Genomic DNA, 15,606 nt, shown 5'->3' on the forward strand with positions numbered 1-15,606 from the left:
CTTTTTCCTTTTAAAATGATTTTTTCAATTTTATGTAGTAGCTAACTTGTTAGTATTTACTGTATTATCTTTCTTCCCTCTCATATTTCAGGCCTACTGAATATTCTAGTCCACTTACTGTTACTTTCAATGTCATGCTTTTTTGTTTCCTGTTTATCCATATCAGTGAATTGTTTCCTTTTCCTGTTTCCATTGTGTGTAGTTTTTTTTGGTAACAGCTGTTTTTCATATAATTGCTAGCCTTTTCAATGCAATAATTTAAGTTCTCTTACTTTCTTGTGAAAAGACTCTATCTACTTCAAAATCAGTTAAAAATAAAACATATAAGCTGTTAGTTAACTTAACTTTGCGGTCCTCTCATTTCTGATTTCATTTCTGTTCTGTTTCCAAAATAACTGATGCATATGGTTATACAGTATATAGAGACACTGACGCAGCTGAATTTCAGTATTACCATCAGCCTCATTTGATTGTTACAGAGAGGTGTTAAAATAAAAAGACAGAATTGGGAACTTAACAATAATCTTAACTGCTTTGTACAACATTATTTATTCAAGTAACAATTTTAAATAACAAACAACATGTACTGTATCCATGAAAATGTGCTTTTTATGGTACATATTTGTGTTGCTAAAATTGGTGATGCATTATGTATCACTTCTAAAATATTTAAATTCTTGGCAAGAATGTGACAAATTAAGGGGCACACGTGTGTCCTATTAGAACATGGAATTCATATTTTGCCCTTCTTCAGCATGCTTCTGGACTGTAGCATTGGTTCCATCTTGCAGTTCTCACAAGTCCACATATTTAGGAAAGTTCTGTTATCCCTGTAACAGACACTTGGTTGTTTTCCTGACTGACATTTCAGATGCTTGCCAGGATTTTAGTTGTTTGTAGAAATTCTTATTATTAAACATTTTTATCTGCTTCAGTAAGTCAGTCCCTTTTTTAAAAACCTCCTGCGTATATTATGTTGTGTATTTTTGATGATAAATGTTATAAGTGGTGGGCAGATAAGATTTATTGTCTTCACAGTAAAGACCTGAAAATAATGTAATTGAAATTAAAATTATTTTCAAAGAATTGCTACATTATATGTAGAGAAAAATTATAGTTGAAGTCATTATGGAGCAGTAAGTATACAAAATTATAACATGTCATATTTGAAACTAAGGCAAGGCTCATGCAAAATACATCTTTAAAATCAAACTTTTGTTTCTTTTCCAATGAACACCTCATCATCAAATGGAATACCACTGAATGTAGTGTGTCTTTCAAATGCTGTTTTGTTTCCACATCATTATTAAGTATCACTGACAGCACCCTTGCGTACCCTTATGCAAGATTCCTTTGTGAGCTCTTGTGTACGTTAAATCAGCTTTTGATAATTTCAGGCCCATTTACACAAAGTATTATTGATTATTATTGCAATAGTTTGTGTCACACAGTGTCAAATGGAAAAGTCAAAAGTTATGATTTCTTTTGTAAAATCATTTTATGTTTTCAGAAAGTTAAAGGCTTTTTTGAGTATGGTCCTACCAGAATACTGTGTGGAAAATATCCAGTTGTACTTTCTGTCACTCCCACTTTTTTTAGAGCGCTGTCAACATATTTTTTGGCATCTGGTGCCATGAGAGATGGTCTCCGAATTTTGCTCATTTTGGTAGCCACGTATCCAGGTGAAACACACTGTATTACTAGACCTTTGTGCCGGTATTCATCTGCAAGGTCTCTCGAGAATTTTTCTGTGTATGCCTGAAATTATATTATTTAATTCAAGAACTTTAATCTTTCTGTAGGAAGCACAATATATTTTTCATCTCTCTCTCTCTCTCTCTCTCTCTCTCTCTCTCTCTCTCTCTCTCTACACACACACACACACACACACACACACACACACACACACACACACAGAGAGAGAGAGAGAGTTTGCACTGCACCTGTCAAATAAAATGCATGACAAAGAACAAACAAAAATAAAACGTATCAAGTCTTATCTTCATTAATTCATCCATGGATGCACACCATTCAAAAGATTAGGTGGGAAATGTTACGGAACCTACACTGAACCACTGAACTGCATAGAACAGTAGCTAGGTATGCTAACAAGCAAACTTTTATTCTTTACAGATAAATTACGCAAAAACACATAAGCAGATCATCATTCATTTCCTCAACAGATACCACCATATCAAACAGTCTCAAACAAAATGGGAATGATCACTAATCCAGGCAGTTTTCATCAGAGTTTGAGAGTTCTAGTTTCTAGTTTGCTGTACATGGGTGTTTGATAGCCTGATACCTATGTGACCTGCTCGATAAAAGCCCATAGAGCTCACTCTGCTGTATCTGTCTGCGGTTTTCAATGAGAGTTCTTTGAAGCCTGTGATGCAACAAGACGACCACAAACACCAATTGAGTTTGCCCTACACATGTTTTATATATCAATGTTGATTCCACCATGTGAACATGCAATGATCACAAGACTTCCATGGGGATGATAAGTACATGTGACCAGGCTTTAATGAGCATGAAATGGAATCCAGAGCCAACACCATATGCATAAGTCTCCAAATGTGCTCCAAGGATCTCTTAAATGTACCCAATGTGCACACAATTTTTGGTAATTCAAGTGCTCGGTCACAATGCCATACAAAACACTACGAGAAACATTAGGAAAGTCTTCCCACAAGGAGGAAATCATAAAGCATCTGTTTTCTCTCACCTTATTGTCCATTTCCTGCACCAAACTTTCATTAACGACACAAGGACGTCCACTCCGTTGTTCATCATGCACATTTGTACGGCCATCTTTAAATACTCTCACCCACTTTCTTACCAATCCACCACTCATAATGTTTTCTCCATAAACTGCACAGATCTCACGATGAATATTGATTGCTTTTAGGCCTTTAGCACTAAGAAATCTTATAACAGCCCGTACTTCACAGTCGGCAGGACTCACGGTTATCGGAGGCATCTTAAATACTCAGTACACAATGTAAGCAAGGAAGAATCAGACTGTAATGGTGTCAGTGCATAGACAACAGATGTAGGTACCCAGTGCGCATGTGCAGAACGCTGACCACTGCACTGCGACCACGGCGTGGCAGAATGGTACGTACTTAAAAAACACGCCTTATACATTTCAGCCGAGGAAAGCTAAGTTGTAAGAAGATGATACATATTGCAGTTATGCTTTGATAACTGGTATCTTTATGTTATAATATGATAGTGCTGTAATGATCTTCATTAAAAGTTCCACTGGCAGTTAATCCCATTCTTGAGGTAAAGTCATGAGCAAGTCTGGAAGAGTGCTTGGTGTTGGTTGATGGGCTGTAATCAGTTTCGTCTGTTCATTGCAAACATAAACTACAGCAGAGCTTCCCCATCTGTAAGGACTTTTTCAAACATATGACCTGGTGAAAAATCATCCCTCCACTCTCTCCTTGCTTTTCAAAAGATTTATTAACCCTATGTGTTTGCAAATGTGTCTTTGTAATTTAAAACCTTTTAAAATCAATATTTATGCCCCTTTCTGTTTGATTGAAATGAAATTCCATATGTATGTATGAAAATGTTAACAGTGTAACATTACACTTCTATATGTCATAAATTTAAGATAAAGATTTCAAAATGGTCATGAAACTTTAGTATTTTCTCTCAGATTTTCAGGAAAATAAAGGCTTGTTTTTCCTAACAAATTGAATGACAAATTTTCTTTTTTGAAATTCATGTCTCGCAGTCTCCTCTATCACTTCTAAATGAAATTAGAAATAAATAACTGTTATATATCAAGCTGTTGTATAGAGTATGTCAGTGTCTGTTAAATCTCTTTTTCAAATGATGAAGCAGAATTGTAATTCTAAATTATACGAACACCTTTTGTTCTCCCCTTGCCGTGTCCCTCACAGTTTGTGAGCTCTTGATTTATAGTGTTAAATTCTGGAAGATTGCACTGGCCAGTCCCATCAGTAGAAATCTCACTGGTGAGAAAGTCGTATGCTATTGCAGCGTCATGCAGATGATCATTATGACCCCTGCTTGCAATAGTCCGAACCAACTGCACTGCTGAAAACTTATACGTGTTATTGCAGAACCACATTTCTATGCCTTTGGGCATTAACAGTATTCCATCACCCACCAAGTAAAATATGGCTTTATACAGTCACGCTCAAAATAATAAGCTCCCACATCAGCCACCAAACAGATCTCTTTTGACAATATTCCTGTGATTATACTGCCTTCAAATTTATTTCCGCAGTAATGTATGGCAAGACATATTCTGCAAACAAAAGTTGGGTTTATCTGTAAAAGTGTACATTTCTTCATGGTCCATCTTGATGTAATTGATTCCACAGTGAACATGTAGAAGAGAGGAAGGGGTGGATGATGGGAATGACACACATACACAGCAACATACACTTGCACAGCAACTACTGTCAGCCTCTGATAGATAGATTTCTGGGAAACCACAACTACTGGCACAATTCTAAGCTCTGCATATAATTGTTATAGAGAAACTGATGGATTTCATCATGCAGACACCAGCCCTTTTGTGCGCTGGTTTCTTGGACAACCTTGTATTGCCCTACAGCTAACAATTCCAGTATGATGCAACCATCATTAAAGCCTTAAAATGACATTTTCTCACATAACCAATCCTACTGAGAATGAAGTGTACATCAGAGAATTCTATTTCATTAAACTAGGTCCACATGACATATTTTTGGCAATGAGTTATAAATTTCACCAAATTTACTCATAAAAAAATGCTAATATGGGACATATTGAGTTATCATTGATTTTTATCTTTCTCTGTTCTTATACAAACCACACACTACAGCTTTTCTATTTAGGTAATGTAATCCTGGTTTGTGAGTAAATCCTGATGGTAATGTGATTGCTCACCCTTCCTCTTTTCTTAATTACATTTAACTTTTGGACACTGGTGTTGCAGTTTACTTGTCCACACCCTAAAAGCTTCATTTACAAGTTAATTTGAGAAAGATGAGCCTACAAATGAGGATGCAATTCTCGTTTATCTGATCAACCATAGTGAGCATTGACAGCATCAGAGAAAATCTGAAAGGAGAGTCTGAAGTAGCAAGTCTTATTTACATTTCAATATGTTGCACATCAGTTTAGATGTGGCTAGGTTCTGAGGTTCAGCCTATCACTCAGGCAGTGGTGTGCCTTGTATGTGCAGACCGTAGCAAGTTTCTCTCTGTCACCAGCTTCATCAGGTCTGATGGCAGAACTGCATTTACTGACAATTGCAATTGACACAAAATGTCATCAGCAAAATAGAGAGGATATTGCAGCATAATAGGTAGGATAAATAAATATAAATGTAAACTCTGCCCACAGGCCTCAGTGGGCCTGACGGTATCAACTGACCACAGTGTCATCTGTCAATGGCACCACCAGATGTGATATCGAGGGGCATCGGTCTGGCTGTTAACAGTTTTCATGACCTGGAGCCACTACTACTCGGTCGAGTGGCTCCTCTATTGACATCACGAAGATGAGTGCACCCTTTCATGTCATTTCATGAAGCAAAACCCTGTAGTACTGGAAATTGAACAGAGTTCCTCCACATGGCAGTCAGTTGTGCTGACCACTCGACTACAGAGGGGAACACAATAGGGACGATAGGGTCACCTACAGAGATAAAGATGAACTTGATGCAAGATAATTTTGAAATGAACCTGAAGAATACTCAGTCAGAAGTACCTAAAAATAGTGCTGTTGTTACCATAATAAAGGATGTGATACTTTCTCTTCAAGTGAAAATTTTAGTCGACTGTAGTATGCGGAGATGAACAGATTTTCTGGTAACAAAATAAATTTTCAAAATAATATGTAGAAAGTTTGTCCTTAATTTGTATAGTCAGATTTGGAATTTGGAGATTGATCTTGCTGAATGTGAGTCCAGTGCCTTAACTGCTTGTGCAGTACATGTGCTACGGTGACAATGGAAAGCAAGGATCATCCTACCACAAGGAAAATGTGTTACATCATCATCTGTTATCAAGCTGTCAGCATGTCCGACTGCCGCACAGAGAACTCAAGTTTGATTCTTCGCAGTACGACCACTGATTTTTCCTCGGTTGGAATATGAGGAGCGAATGCACTCTGCTTTGTAAGGCCAACTGATGGGATACTGGAACAAGTAGCAGCTCCGAGTTTGGATAGCCAATGTAGACAGGAGAGGGTCATGCGCTGACTAAGCGCCTCTCCTTAGCACACCCCAATAATTCCATTAGCAGAAGATGACATTCCAGCTAGTCAGCAGTGCATTACTATCAGGGCCTCAGCTTAGATTTAAGTATATTTAGTGTGGACAAGCCATTGTGTGGTCTCTATTGATCGAAATAATGATTTGCTCAGCAATATCAGAATTTGAGAAATGGCTGCTGGGCAGTATATAGCGCAGAAAATGTAATGTATGTTACCAAAAACAGTGAAACACATTAAAATAGAAGAAAAAGGAAGGGATGTTAGCATGTAATGCTGTGTTGACAGGTAGGTTACTAAAGATGGAATGATAACTCAATAGGATGAGTGAAGAGTAGAAAACCAGCTATCACCGGCCACCTTTTCGAAGAAAACGTACTGAAATTTATGCTCTGTGGTTTAGTGAATCTTGTGTAGTCATAGGAACAGGCAAGGTCTCACTAGAAATAAATTATTATGTATATAGTTTGGTTTCAGATGAGATTATATTTAATATAGTGGGAACACGGTTGGACAGGAGCTTTAAGGTGGAGACTTGACTGTACATTGAAATACATTTTTGTGTCATGTAGTCAATTGGACAGTAGATTTAAAATAAATCAGTACTGTAAAAAATTATTGTGTCAAGGCTATACAGTACCTTAGATGCTGCATATACAGTTAGCAACGGGCTTGGAATAAGTGCTGCTGTTGATGATACATTGATTATCACACCTCTTCCCTTGCTCAGCATGCTAGGAATGACTAGCTGTGTCATTTGAGTTACAGAACCAATATTGCAGTTTATAATATTTAGGAACAGTTTTTCCTTATTTGGCACATCATGCAGGTACTCTGGATAAGAGTAACTCATTCCAACATTGTTGACAAGAACTCCAATATCCAAACTTGATAACTTTTCTGCTATAGGAGAATAGGTAGTGTTGTCATATATTGTGAAATCTACTTGTACAAATTCTGTGGAGACTCTATGGATATTTTCTGAAAGAAAAAATAAAAAGGTTTTAATCATTTAATGAATAATAGGTTTCTGGAAATATACTATTAACTTACTAAATATTTTTAATAACTATGACTTTACATATCCCTCTTTTTAATTCTGGCCGTAAAGACAAAAATGCTAAAAATTGTCTGTAGAGATGTTCAGGAAACTATTTTGGTATCCATTTGGAGTAATTTAATGTGAGAGATTTTTTTTTTTCAAAAATTATTGTTTCAAGGAGGCAACATTAAACTAAACAAAATTGTGAAGTGTCTTTGCTAGTGTTCCTTGTGTGTCTTTGTCCAAATTCCATCATCACATTGTTCTTCTCTCCACTTTTGTTCCATGATTTCTTCTCTTTGTATCTCTCCGATTCTTTTTGTATACTGCTCTGCCTTTTTCAGTCCTTCTTGCCAGTATCCATTGCAGTTATTGTATTTTACTTCACAATTTATTCTTTGGACCTAAGAAGTTATTGAAGGTATAAAAAACTCATATTAAATGAATTTGAAGAGCTACACTATGGACGAGATGTAGGATGTATAATAACTCAACCTGAATCAGAGTATGTACACTTTTTATTTTCACTAATACGCTACAATGAAGTTACATCTTTACACTCAGATGTTGTTAAGTGAGATGACAGTCAAAGATCACTCACATGTTGTCTCAGTTGACCACCAGCGAAGTTCTTTGTTGTCATGTACTTCCCACAGAGCCCCTTACCCCACTTCCCCCCTGCCCCCCCTTCCCTTGTCCACCCTATAGTGTTTAGCACAGTGACGGGAGAGTGTGGAGTGCAGGAGCAGTGAGAAAATGTGAAGACAGAGAGGTTGGCAGGGTGCCATGTGGACATGCCAGGCATTTTGTAGCCTGCTGTGGGGTCGACGCTGGGAGGCAAAGTACACTGCACAACATTAAGGTGGTAGTTGTGAAGGCGCACCAGTACCCGATGCATGTGGCCGAAGTGTGAGTGCGTGGTGGTGTCAGAAGTTGGAGGGGTGGCAGAGAGTTCACCAGGTGCCAGTGAGGTTGCGTGATTCAGATGGTGTAGGTGTGAAGCCATGATGTTGAAGTTACCATCAATGGAGAAGTGGAAGGCAAGAGCAGTGGAATCGACATCATGTGGTGTGTTAACTGTTTCCCTGAAGTGATGGGCAATAGAGCTGTCTGCAGTCTGGCAGCCAGGTTGCTGCCCTTCAATGAGAAGGTCATTGTCAGGCAACTCAATGTTAGGATCCTCCAGGAGAAAGTTGTGGATATCAAGGTGCATTTTGAAGACTGGAGGTATGTTGCTGCTGGTGGGAGGGCTGTTTGCCAGACTAGTGAGGGGAGATTGCCAGAGAACATTGTTCAGTAAAGCTTCTTGCATGGTCTGTGCCAGTTTAAGATGATCAATGGACCCTTTTGTAGGTTTCCCATGTAATAATATGTCAAAGGTGTGGTCATCCTGTTGAAGCAGCTTGTGGTGACATGAGAATGAGGCTTGCAAGACTAGTTATATTGTGTCACCACACAGCGTCGTGACTTCACAATCAGGAAAACTTTAGGCACTGAGTGCAGAAGAAGGGGAGCTATGCAGAGATGAGTGATGTGTTGTTTTACTTATGATACCAGGCTGGGCAAGTGTGAGGGTATAGTTGAAGGTTATTGGGACACAAAGTCCGCACAGAGGGAGAAAACTTTGCTGTACAAAGTTTCAGTGGGTGAAGCTCCGAGGTTATATTTATTGGCCATAAGCACTTTCAGAAGTACCAGCAGTAATGTCTTTGTTCAAAGTCCGCTGTGGCACATGAGAGCTGTCTTTAAGGTGTGGTGCCATTGCTCGATGAGCCAGTAACTCTGTAGGTGATAGGTTGTTGTTCTAAAGTGACAGGTGCAGACCATGCTGCACAATTCGAGGAAGAGAGCAGATTCAAACTGCTGACTTTCGTTAGTTATTTTAGACCTGGGACATCTGAAGCATAAAATTCACATGTCAATAAGAGCTTTGGTGGTAGAGTCAGCAGTTATATCTTTGAGTGGTACAACTTCTACCTGTTGAGTGATGTGGTTGATCACTGACATGATGTACTTATAGCCATCAGAGATGGGTATTTGTTCCATAAAATTGACATGCACGTGCTAAAAACATCCTCTTGGAACTTCAGAGTGACCCAGGGGCAGTTGAAGATGGCATGAAACATTGCTCTTTCAGCACGGGACACACAAACAGGTCCAAAGCTAACATTCTCCTTCACAATAGGCCATATGAAATGGTCCATCACCAGGCACATAATTGGACTTATGCACAGGTGCACCAAGTTATGTAACTGGTCAAAGATGACATGGTGGTGGGGGACAAGAGAGCATGAGCTTCTTTGTGTAATGTGACAGAGAATCAGGTGGGTTGCACCCAGGATTGGTCGAAGTTCAATCTGTAGGTTCATGGAAGGGTTGTGAGAACAGCATGTATCTACTGGTCTTGCTGTTGGTTTTTGGAAAGCTGTTCATAGTCAAAGTGGGATGACATGGCGTTGATGCATGAGAAGTAATCGGCCATGACATTTTCTGCACCTTTGAGATGACAAACATCGGTAGTGAACTGTACAATGTAATCCAAGTGCCAAAACTGTCGCGAGGCAAGTGCCCCTTGGGGGGTTTCAGAGAAAGTCAGTGAGCAGACAGTGATCCATGCAAATAATCAGAAAGCATCCTTCAATGTATTTCCTAAAGTTATGTATTGATTTGTAAACGGCTAGTAGCTCTTGATCATACACTGACCACAAACAATGCGAAGGTGGGAGCTTGTGTGATAAAACCAGGGTGGGTGTTGAACACACCCCCAACCTCTTGCTGCAGGACAGTGCTAATAGCAGAAGTGCTCATCTCGACTGTTATGATGATCTGGAAGTCAGGGAGATGATGTGCCAAATTGATGTATGGACAAGGCAGTCTTTAATGTGTTTGAAAGTAGATTGCATTTCTGATGTCCACGTGAGTTTGCATTTGCTAGTAGTGTTCTTGCCAGTAAGAGCTTGAGTGAATGGCATGTGGAAGGAAGCTGCCTGTGGAAGGTACCTACAATAAAAAATTACTGTGACTAAAAATGGATATAGTTGTTGGTAGTCTTGCGATGGCAGCGGTTGTTGAATAGTCTCTAAACACTGTGGTGTAGGGTGAATGCCAGAGGTGTTTATTACATGAACAAAGAAAACAACTTCCTTCTCTCAGAACTGGCATTTTTCTTTGTTGATCACAACTCCACTGTCAGTGAGCAAATAAAAAACTTGTTTGAGACTTATGTTATGGGAGTCATCATTTGTTGAGAAAATTAGGATGGTGTCGAGATAGGGATAACGAAACAGAAACTTGAATAGTGCACCGTCAATGAAGTGCTGCCAGGTTTTAGCAGTGTTCTTAAGTTGGTACAGCATAAACATAAATTCAAAGAAGCCAAAAGGTGTGATAATAACTGTTTTGTGAATGTTGCCCAGGTGCATAGGGATTTGCAGTTAAGATTTTTTGCAGTCAGTGAAACTAAACACAGAGGTGTCCACCAAATAATGAGTGAAATCCTGCATGTTCAGAACTGGGTAGCAGTCCAGTATAGTACAAGCATTGAGAACTCTGTAATCACCACACAATCTGACAGACCCATCTTTTTTGGGAACCAGTTTGTTGAGTGAAGCCCAGGATCAGTCAGATGGTCTTATGATGCCAATTTGTAGTTCATCTACCACTGCCTTAGTGACCCAGAGTAAATGTGGTGATAGTCTACACAGTCTATGATGCACAACAGAGGGGGGTAGGGGTGGGGGGGGGGGGGGGGGGGCGGGGTGCACAAGTTTGTGCAAAGCCAGTCTTACGAGGAAGAGCACAGACACACTTTAGAGAGAGGCGGGAGGGGTCTGAATGAAAAGCACAGTACTGAACTTTGTGTTGGTAGATGAAGATGGTGTTCCAGGTGTATCCACAGGTGGCAGAAGATCTTCAGGGTCAACTCGATCAGAGAAGCAGAGGTTATGTTGGAATCAGGTGGAGGTGGTTCACATAGCTGGTTGAGATGGAGCAGTGCCATGTGGAGTTCTTCCATGACTTAATGAATTATTATGTAAGATAGCATTATTGTTATGTTGCATGTGGATATTTGCCACATGCATGTCAAAATAGAGTTGTTGTTCCTTCTGAATATGTCTCATGATGTCGAGGCTATTGGGCATTATCGACAGCTATTGGGCGTTATCATGAGTGGCGGAAGCTGCTGCATAAAGTGGGTGGTGCCATTATACTGGTCTGCTGAGGGGATATGGCCATCAACGTCTATTGTAGAGCAGCTGAAACACCACTGGGCAGGTTGGGAACCAAACAGAAATGTTGGAGGAAGTCTGCATCGAGTGCTGACTCATTCACTTCCCTAACTAAAAATGTCTAGGTTAAAATGTCATCAAAACTGAGGTCCAGTGTACATGTCTGAGATCCTTACACTCAATAATAGTTGTTTGCTGCTCAGAGCTGGACAGCTGAGCAGACAGGCTTTAGGGAAAGAAGAAGAGGGCAGCAAAGTACGGACTTCCAAGCTGGAGTTGACAAGGAAGCAGTGCCACTGATGGGTCCGAGAACGAAGAGTTTGTTGTCCTGATGAGAGCAAGGTGGCATCATCGTTCTGGGTGTCTACTTGGCTTAGATAACCTGCTAGGTTCAGAGCACCTTCTGCAATCCATACTTCGAGTTTGGTAAGTCACATGGTGGATGCCAGTTGTGAGTGGAGTAATTAAGTTGTGTATGGTACCGGCAGAAGGAATTCTGCACAGACATGGGTGTGGTGCAGATTGTGAGTGGGCAGGGGTTTGTTGTGATGGTGCATAGGTCATTGGTCTGGTTGGGTGTGGTGACATTAGGTATGGCGGAGGTTGGGTGAGATCAGCTCGGCTGATGACAGGCGGAAGGTCAGTTGTGGTCCTACCATGGTTGCAAGTCATGTTTGACACCATTGTTGTCAGTGTTATTAATACATTGTTGATGCGGAATGATGGAAATAGTCTGTCTATTAGTTTGAGCATGCATCAAATGGCTCTTGCTCTTGGGTAAACATGGTCAGTTGAATTTCCGAGCAGCTTAATGACCCACAATGTCCATAGTGTAAGACAGGGCATGAGGTGTAAATCAAATTGAGTGCTTAACCAAACTCATAGTTGTGACAGAGTCCTGTCCTTTAAATCTTCTCTCTAGACGATATGGTGTAACTGTTCTTACAGGAAGTGGATGAGGTGGTGAGGGAGTGCCATTTTAGCAAGCTTGTACTTATTACACGAGGGTGGGGCAAGGATGATATCACTTATCACGTCCACCTGTCTACCCAGGTGACTAAGCAGTGTGTTGAATTTTGTGCTATCACTGATGGCATCACTCAAAATAAAAATGTTGTCCATGATGGCTAACCACAGATTTGGTTGATCAGGAAAAAAAGTGGTAGCTTAAAATGCATCTTTAGTCCAGTAGGTTGCCACAGTGACATCCATAGAGGGAGAACAGCAGTGCAATTAGGTTCTGTAAGTGGCATAACTGGATGCACAGAAGACAAATTGGAACACAAAGGAGCCAGCTGCATGAGTCCTGCAGTGAAAGAATTTGCGCACATTGAGCACCCCAGCAAAAATTATCAAATGCAAATTCAACCAACTGGACTGATGTGGCTCGGAAGTAGCCTGGTTTATGAGAGAAGTGGAGTCCATTGTGAAATCACAGAATAGGTTGTCTGACGTACTCAATTTTTCAGTACCATTGTTCACTGTCAAAGCACTATCATGAAGAGTGTCGCTATTACTTTTGATAACCTGAGGGGCTTGAAGGGTGCTGTCCATAACCCTGGGTACCATAGCATAAGAACTGCTGTCCAGATGTGTGAAATGCGCTGTGCAATGGAGGCACAATGGCAATATTGTAGTTGCACAGTAACCGTACATGTCCCAAACTAAACATGAACATGGTCATCATAGGTCACCAATATAGAGCCACACTATGAATGAGATATAGGATGTATAATAACACAACCTGAATCTGAGTATGCACATGCTTTATTTTCACTGAGGTGGTGCAATCGCAGTACATATTTATATTTAGAAGCAGTTAGTGAACTGACAGTCAAAGATCTCTCACACATGGTCTCAATTGACTGTCAGTGATGTTTTTTGTTGTCATGGAATTCCCACAAACTTTTGGTAAAAACATTTACCAAAAATTCATTTAATATGAGTTTTTATATCTTTAGTAACTTCACAGCTTACAAGTTGATGGAAGAAGAGATGAAACTCTCAGAATTCCACTAAACACTGACTTTAAAAAAATCCTACAAAAACAAATAGCTACTAACTACATCTTTCGTAATCAGTACCTTGTCAGCCGACAACTCGGATCATACTTCTAACATAGGTGTTTCATTTTAGGACACCATCCTATACCTACACAATTTGTAACATTAAAATTGTATCATAGTTATATTGTGCACTCTCTGTTTCCTGTTTTATACCCTTTTGTCTCAAAATAAGTAACAATGTATTGAGCAACTGAGACATATTGCTTCCTCATTCACCTTCATTGTTGACTGTGGAAATAACCACTGAATACTAAACACTACCATCAACCACAATCGGCTTCCCAATAACTGAACAGTGATATTGTATCAAATGCATAATTCATATTTATTCATGCTTTGCAGGCACACTAAATGTTGCTGTTTATGGTCTTTTTTCCAAAGCCAGAAGCTTAATGTGCTCACCTGATAGATGAGCCGTGTGTGTGTGTGTGTGTGTGTGTGTGTGTGTGTGTTTGCAGCAGGTTACTGGTGTTTTAAAAGCAAATTGTGAGAAATAACTGCAATATTATCAACAGAAATGAATTACAAGTCTGTAAGTATTTGTTGTGATGAACAAGTTAAAATAATGTGCTACCTGTTATGTTACTCATACATGCCTCATCAACCCATGGAGTGTGAAAGGTGCAGCAGGTACTAGGAAATTCACAGAAATACTAATTATAACTGCAGCCTAACAAATAGGACATCTGATAATGGTAAGTATCTTAGAATAACTTACGTATCTCTGTTGCAACAGCTATCAACTTTTCACGAGATCGGCTAATAAGCAAAATGTTCAGTCCTTTCTTTGCAAGCTGAAAATATAATAAAATGTTAATAAGAGAAGGATCTGTCAGCTGTCTCTGAGTGTAAAAATAATTTTAATACTTACAGCAAATGCATAAGCTTTCCCAATTCCATCTGTTGCTCCTGTGACAACTGAAAATGTAAATTGAAACCAGTTTCAGTACTGACACATTTTAAACTGAATAAATTACTTATAGAAAATCTTCACTTTTGTAAATAAATCACTAATGTACAATTCTGTTAGTATGGAAGGTGAAATTCCAGGTCTTTACTTTTTTCTCCCTATTGTACTCATGATACTTAGAATGTAACAAGTCTGAATCGCCACTGTACTATTGTTCCACCAAACACCTCCTCTCTCTCTCTCTCTCTCTCTCTCTCTCTCTCTCTCTCTCTCTCTCTCTCTCTCTCTCTCCCCTCCCTCCCCCCCTCCCCACATTCATACTCATACTCATTCTCATTCCTCCATTCCCCCCTTCCCTCTGTGTGTGTGTGTGTGTGTGTGTGTGTGTGTGTGTGTGTGTGTGTGTGTGAAATATTGTAGTATCATAAATAAGCATTGTCACTTTTATTGTTCTTCTTTGCACTGATGGGCCTAAACAAGATGAGTCCAGCCTTTGGCTGTTAATTCAATTGTATGACTACCTTATAAAACCAATACACTGTATTTGATACAGAAGTACATATGATTTCAAAGATAATGAAACACACAAGTCTCACATGCACAGATTCCCTTAATGAACTATTGCCTACTAAACAAATGCAAATAGCAGATAAAATAGTGTAAAACATTCAGAATATTCTTCTTCATGAAGGAAAGAAGGGATTATTGCATGGACTCAAGGAATTTGATGACTGTGAATAAGCTGATTCAAGAGCACAGAATAGTGAGATTTGCCCTGTTGCATGTTGTGCCTTCATGCATGATGTTGAGATAAATGCTAATGAGTAATTGAATCAGATACAACTTCTGTTTTGGAGGGACAGAACTGTCAACACAGCAGATCAAATACTTCAGTGGCTTCACATGACTGGGATATCATTGAATCTTGTACTAGCTATGAGTGGGAGAGCTGAATGTAGGGGTGGCAATACACACGACACCAGTGTATATGATCAGTCCAGATCATAGTTGCATGATATACAATACACCCGATGTGTCAGGAGTGCAGCCACTGGGCATTTCACATGTCACCATGTCTAAGGCATATCAGGAGAGATCAGTTACTAGTTCCACACA

The 15,606-nt window shown here is 39.5% G+C and overlaps 1 protein-coding gene across 1 annotated transcript; it reads right to left on the bottom strand.

The window, feature by feature from the left end:
- Positions 1-931: 931 nt before the first annotated feature.
- On the bottom strand, positions 932-14,511 carry LOC124555868 (very-long-chain 3-oxoacyl-CoA reductase-like; the record flags this gene model as incomplete). The annotated part of the gene is made up of 5 exons (XM_047129931.1): positions 932-1,045; positions 1,543-1,758; positions 6,884-7,224; positions 14,299-14,374; positions 14,452-14,511. Coding segments are annotated over 5 exons (807 nt in total), but the record flags the coding sequence as incomplete, so codon positions are not given.
- Positions 14,512-15,606: the final 1,095 nt, after the last annotated feature.

The sequence above is a fragment of the Schistocerca americana genome, chromosome X, assembly GCF_021461395.2.
Source record: "Schistocerca americana isolate TAMUIC-IGC-003095 chromosome X, iqSchAmer2.1, whole genome shotgun sequence".
Classification (NCBI taxonomy): Eukaryota; Metazoa; Arthropoda; class Insecta; order Orthoptera; family Acrididae; genus Schistocerca; species Schistocerca americana.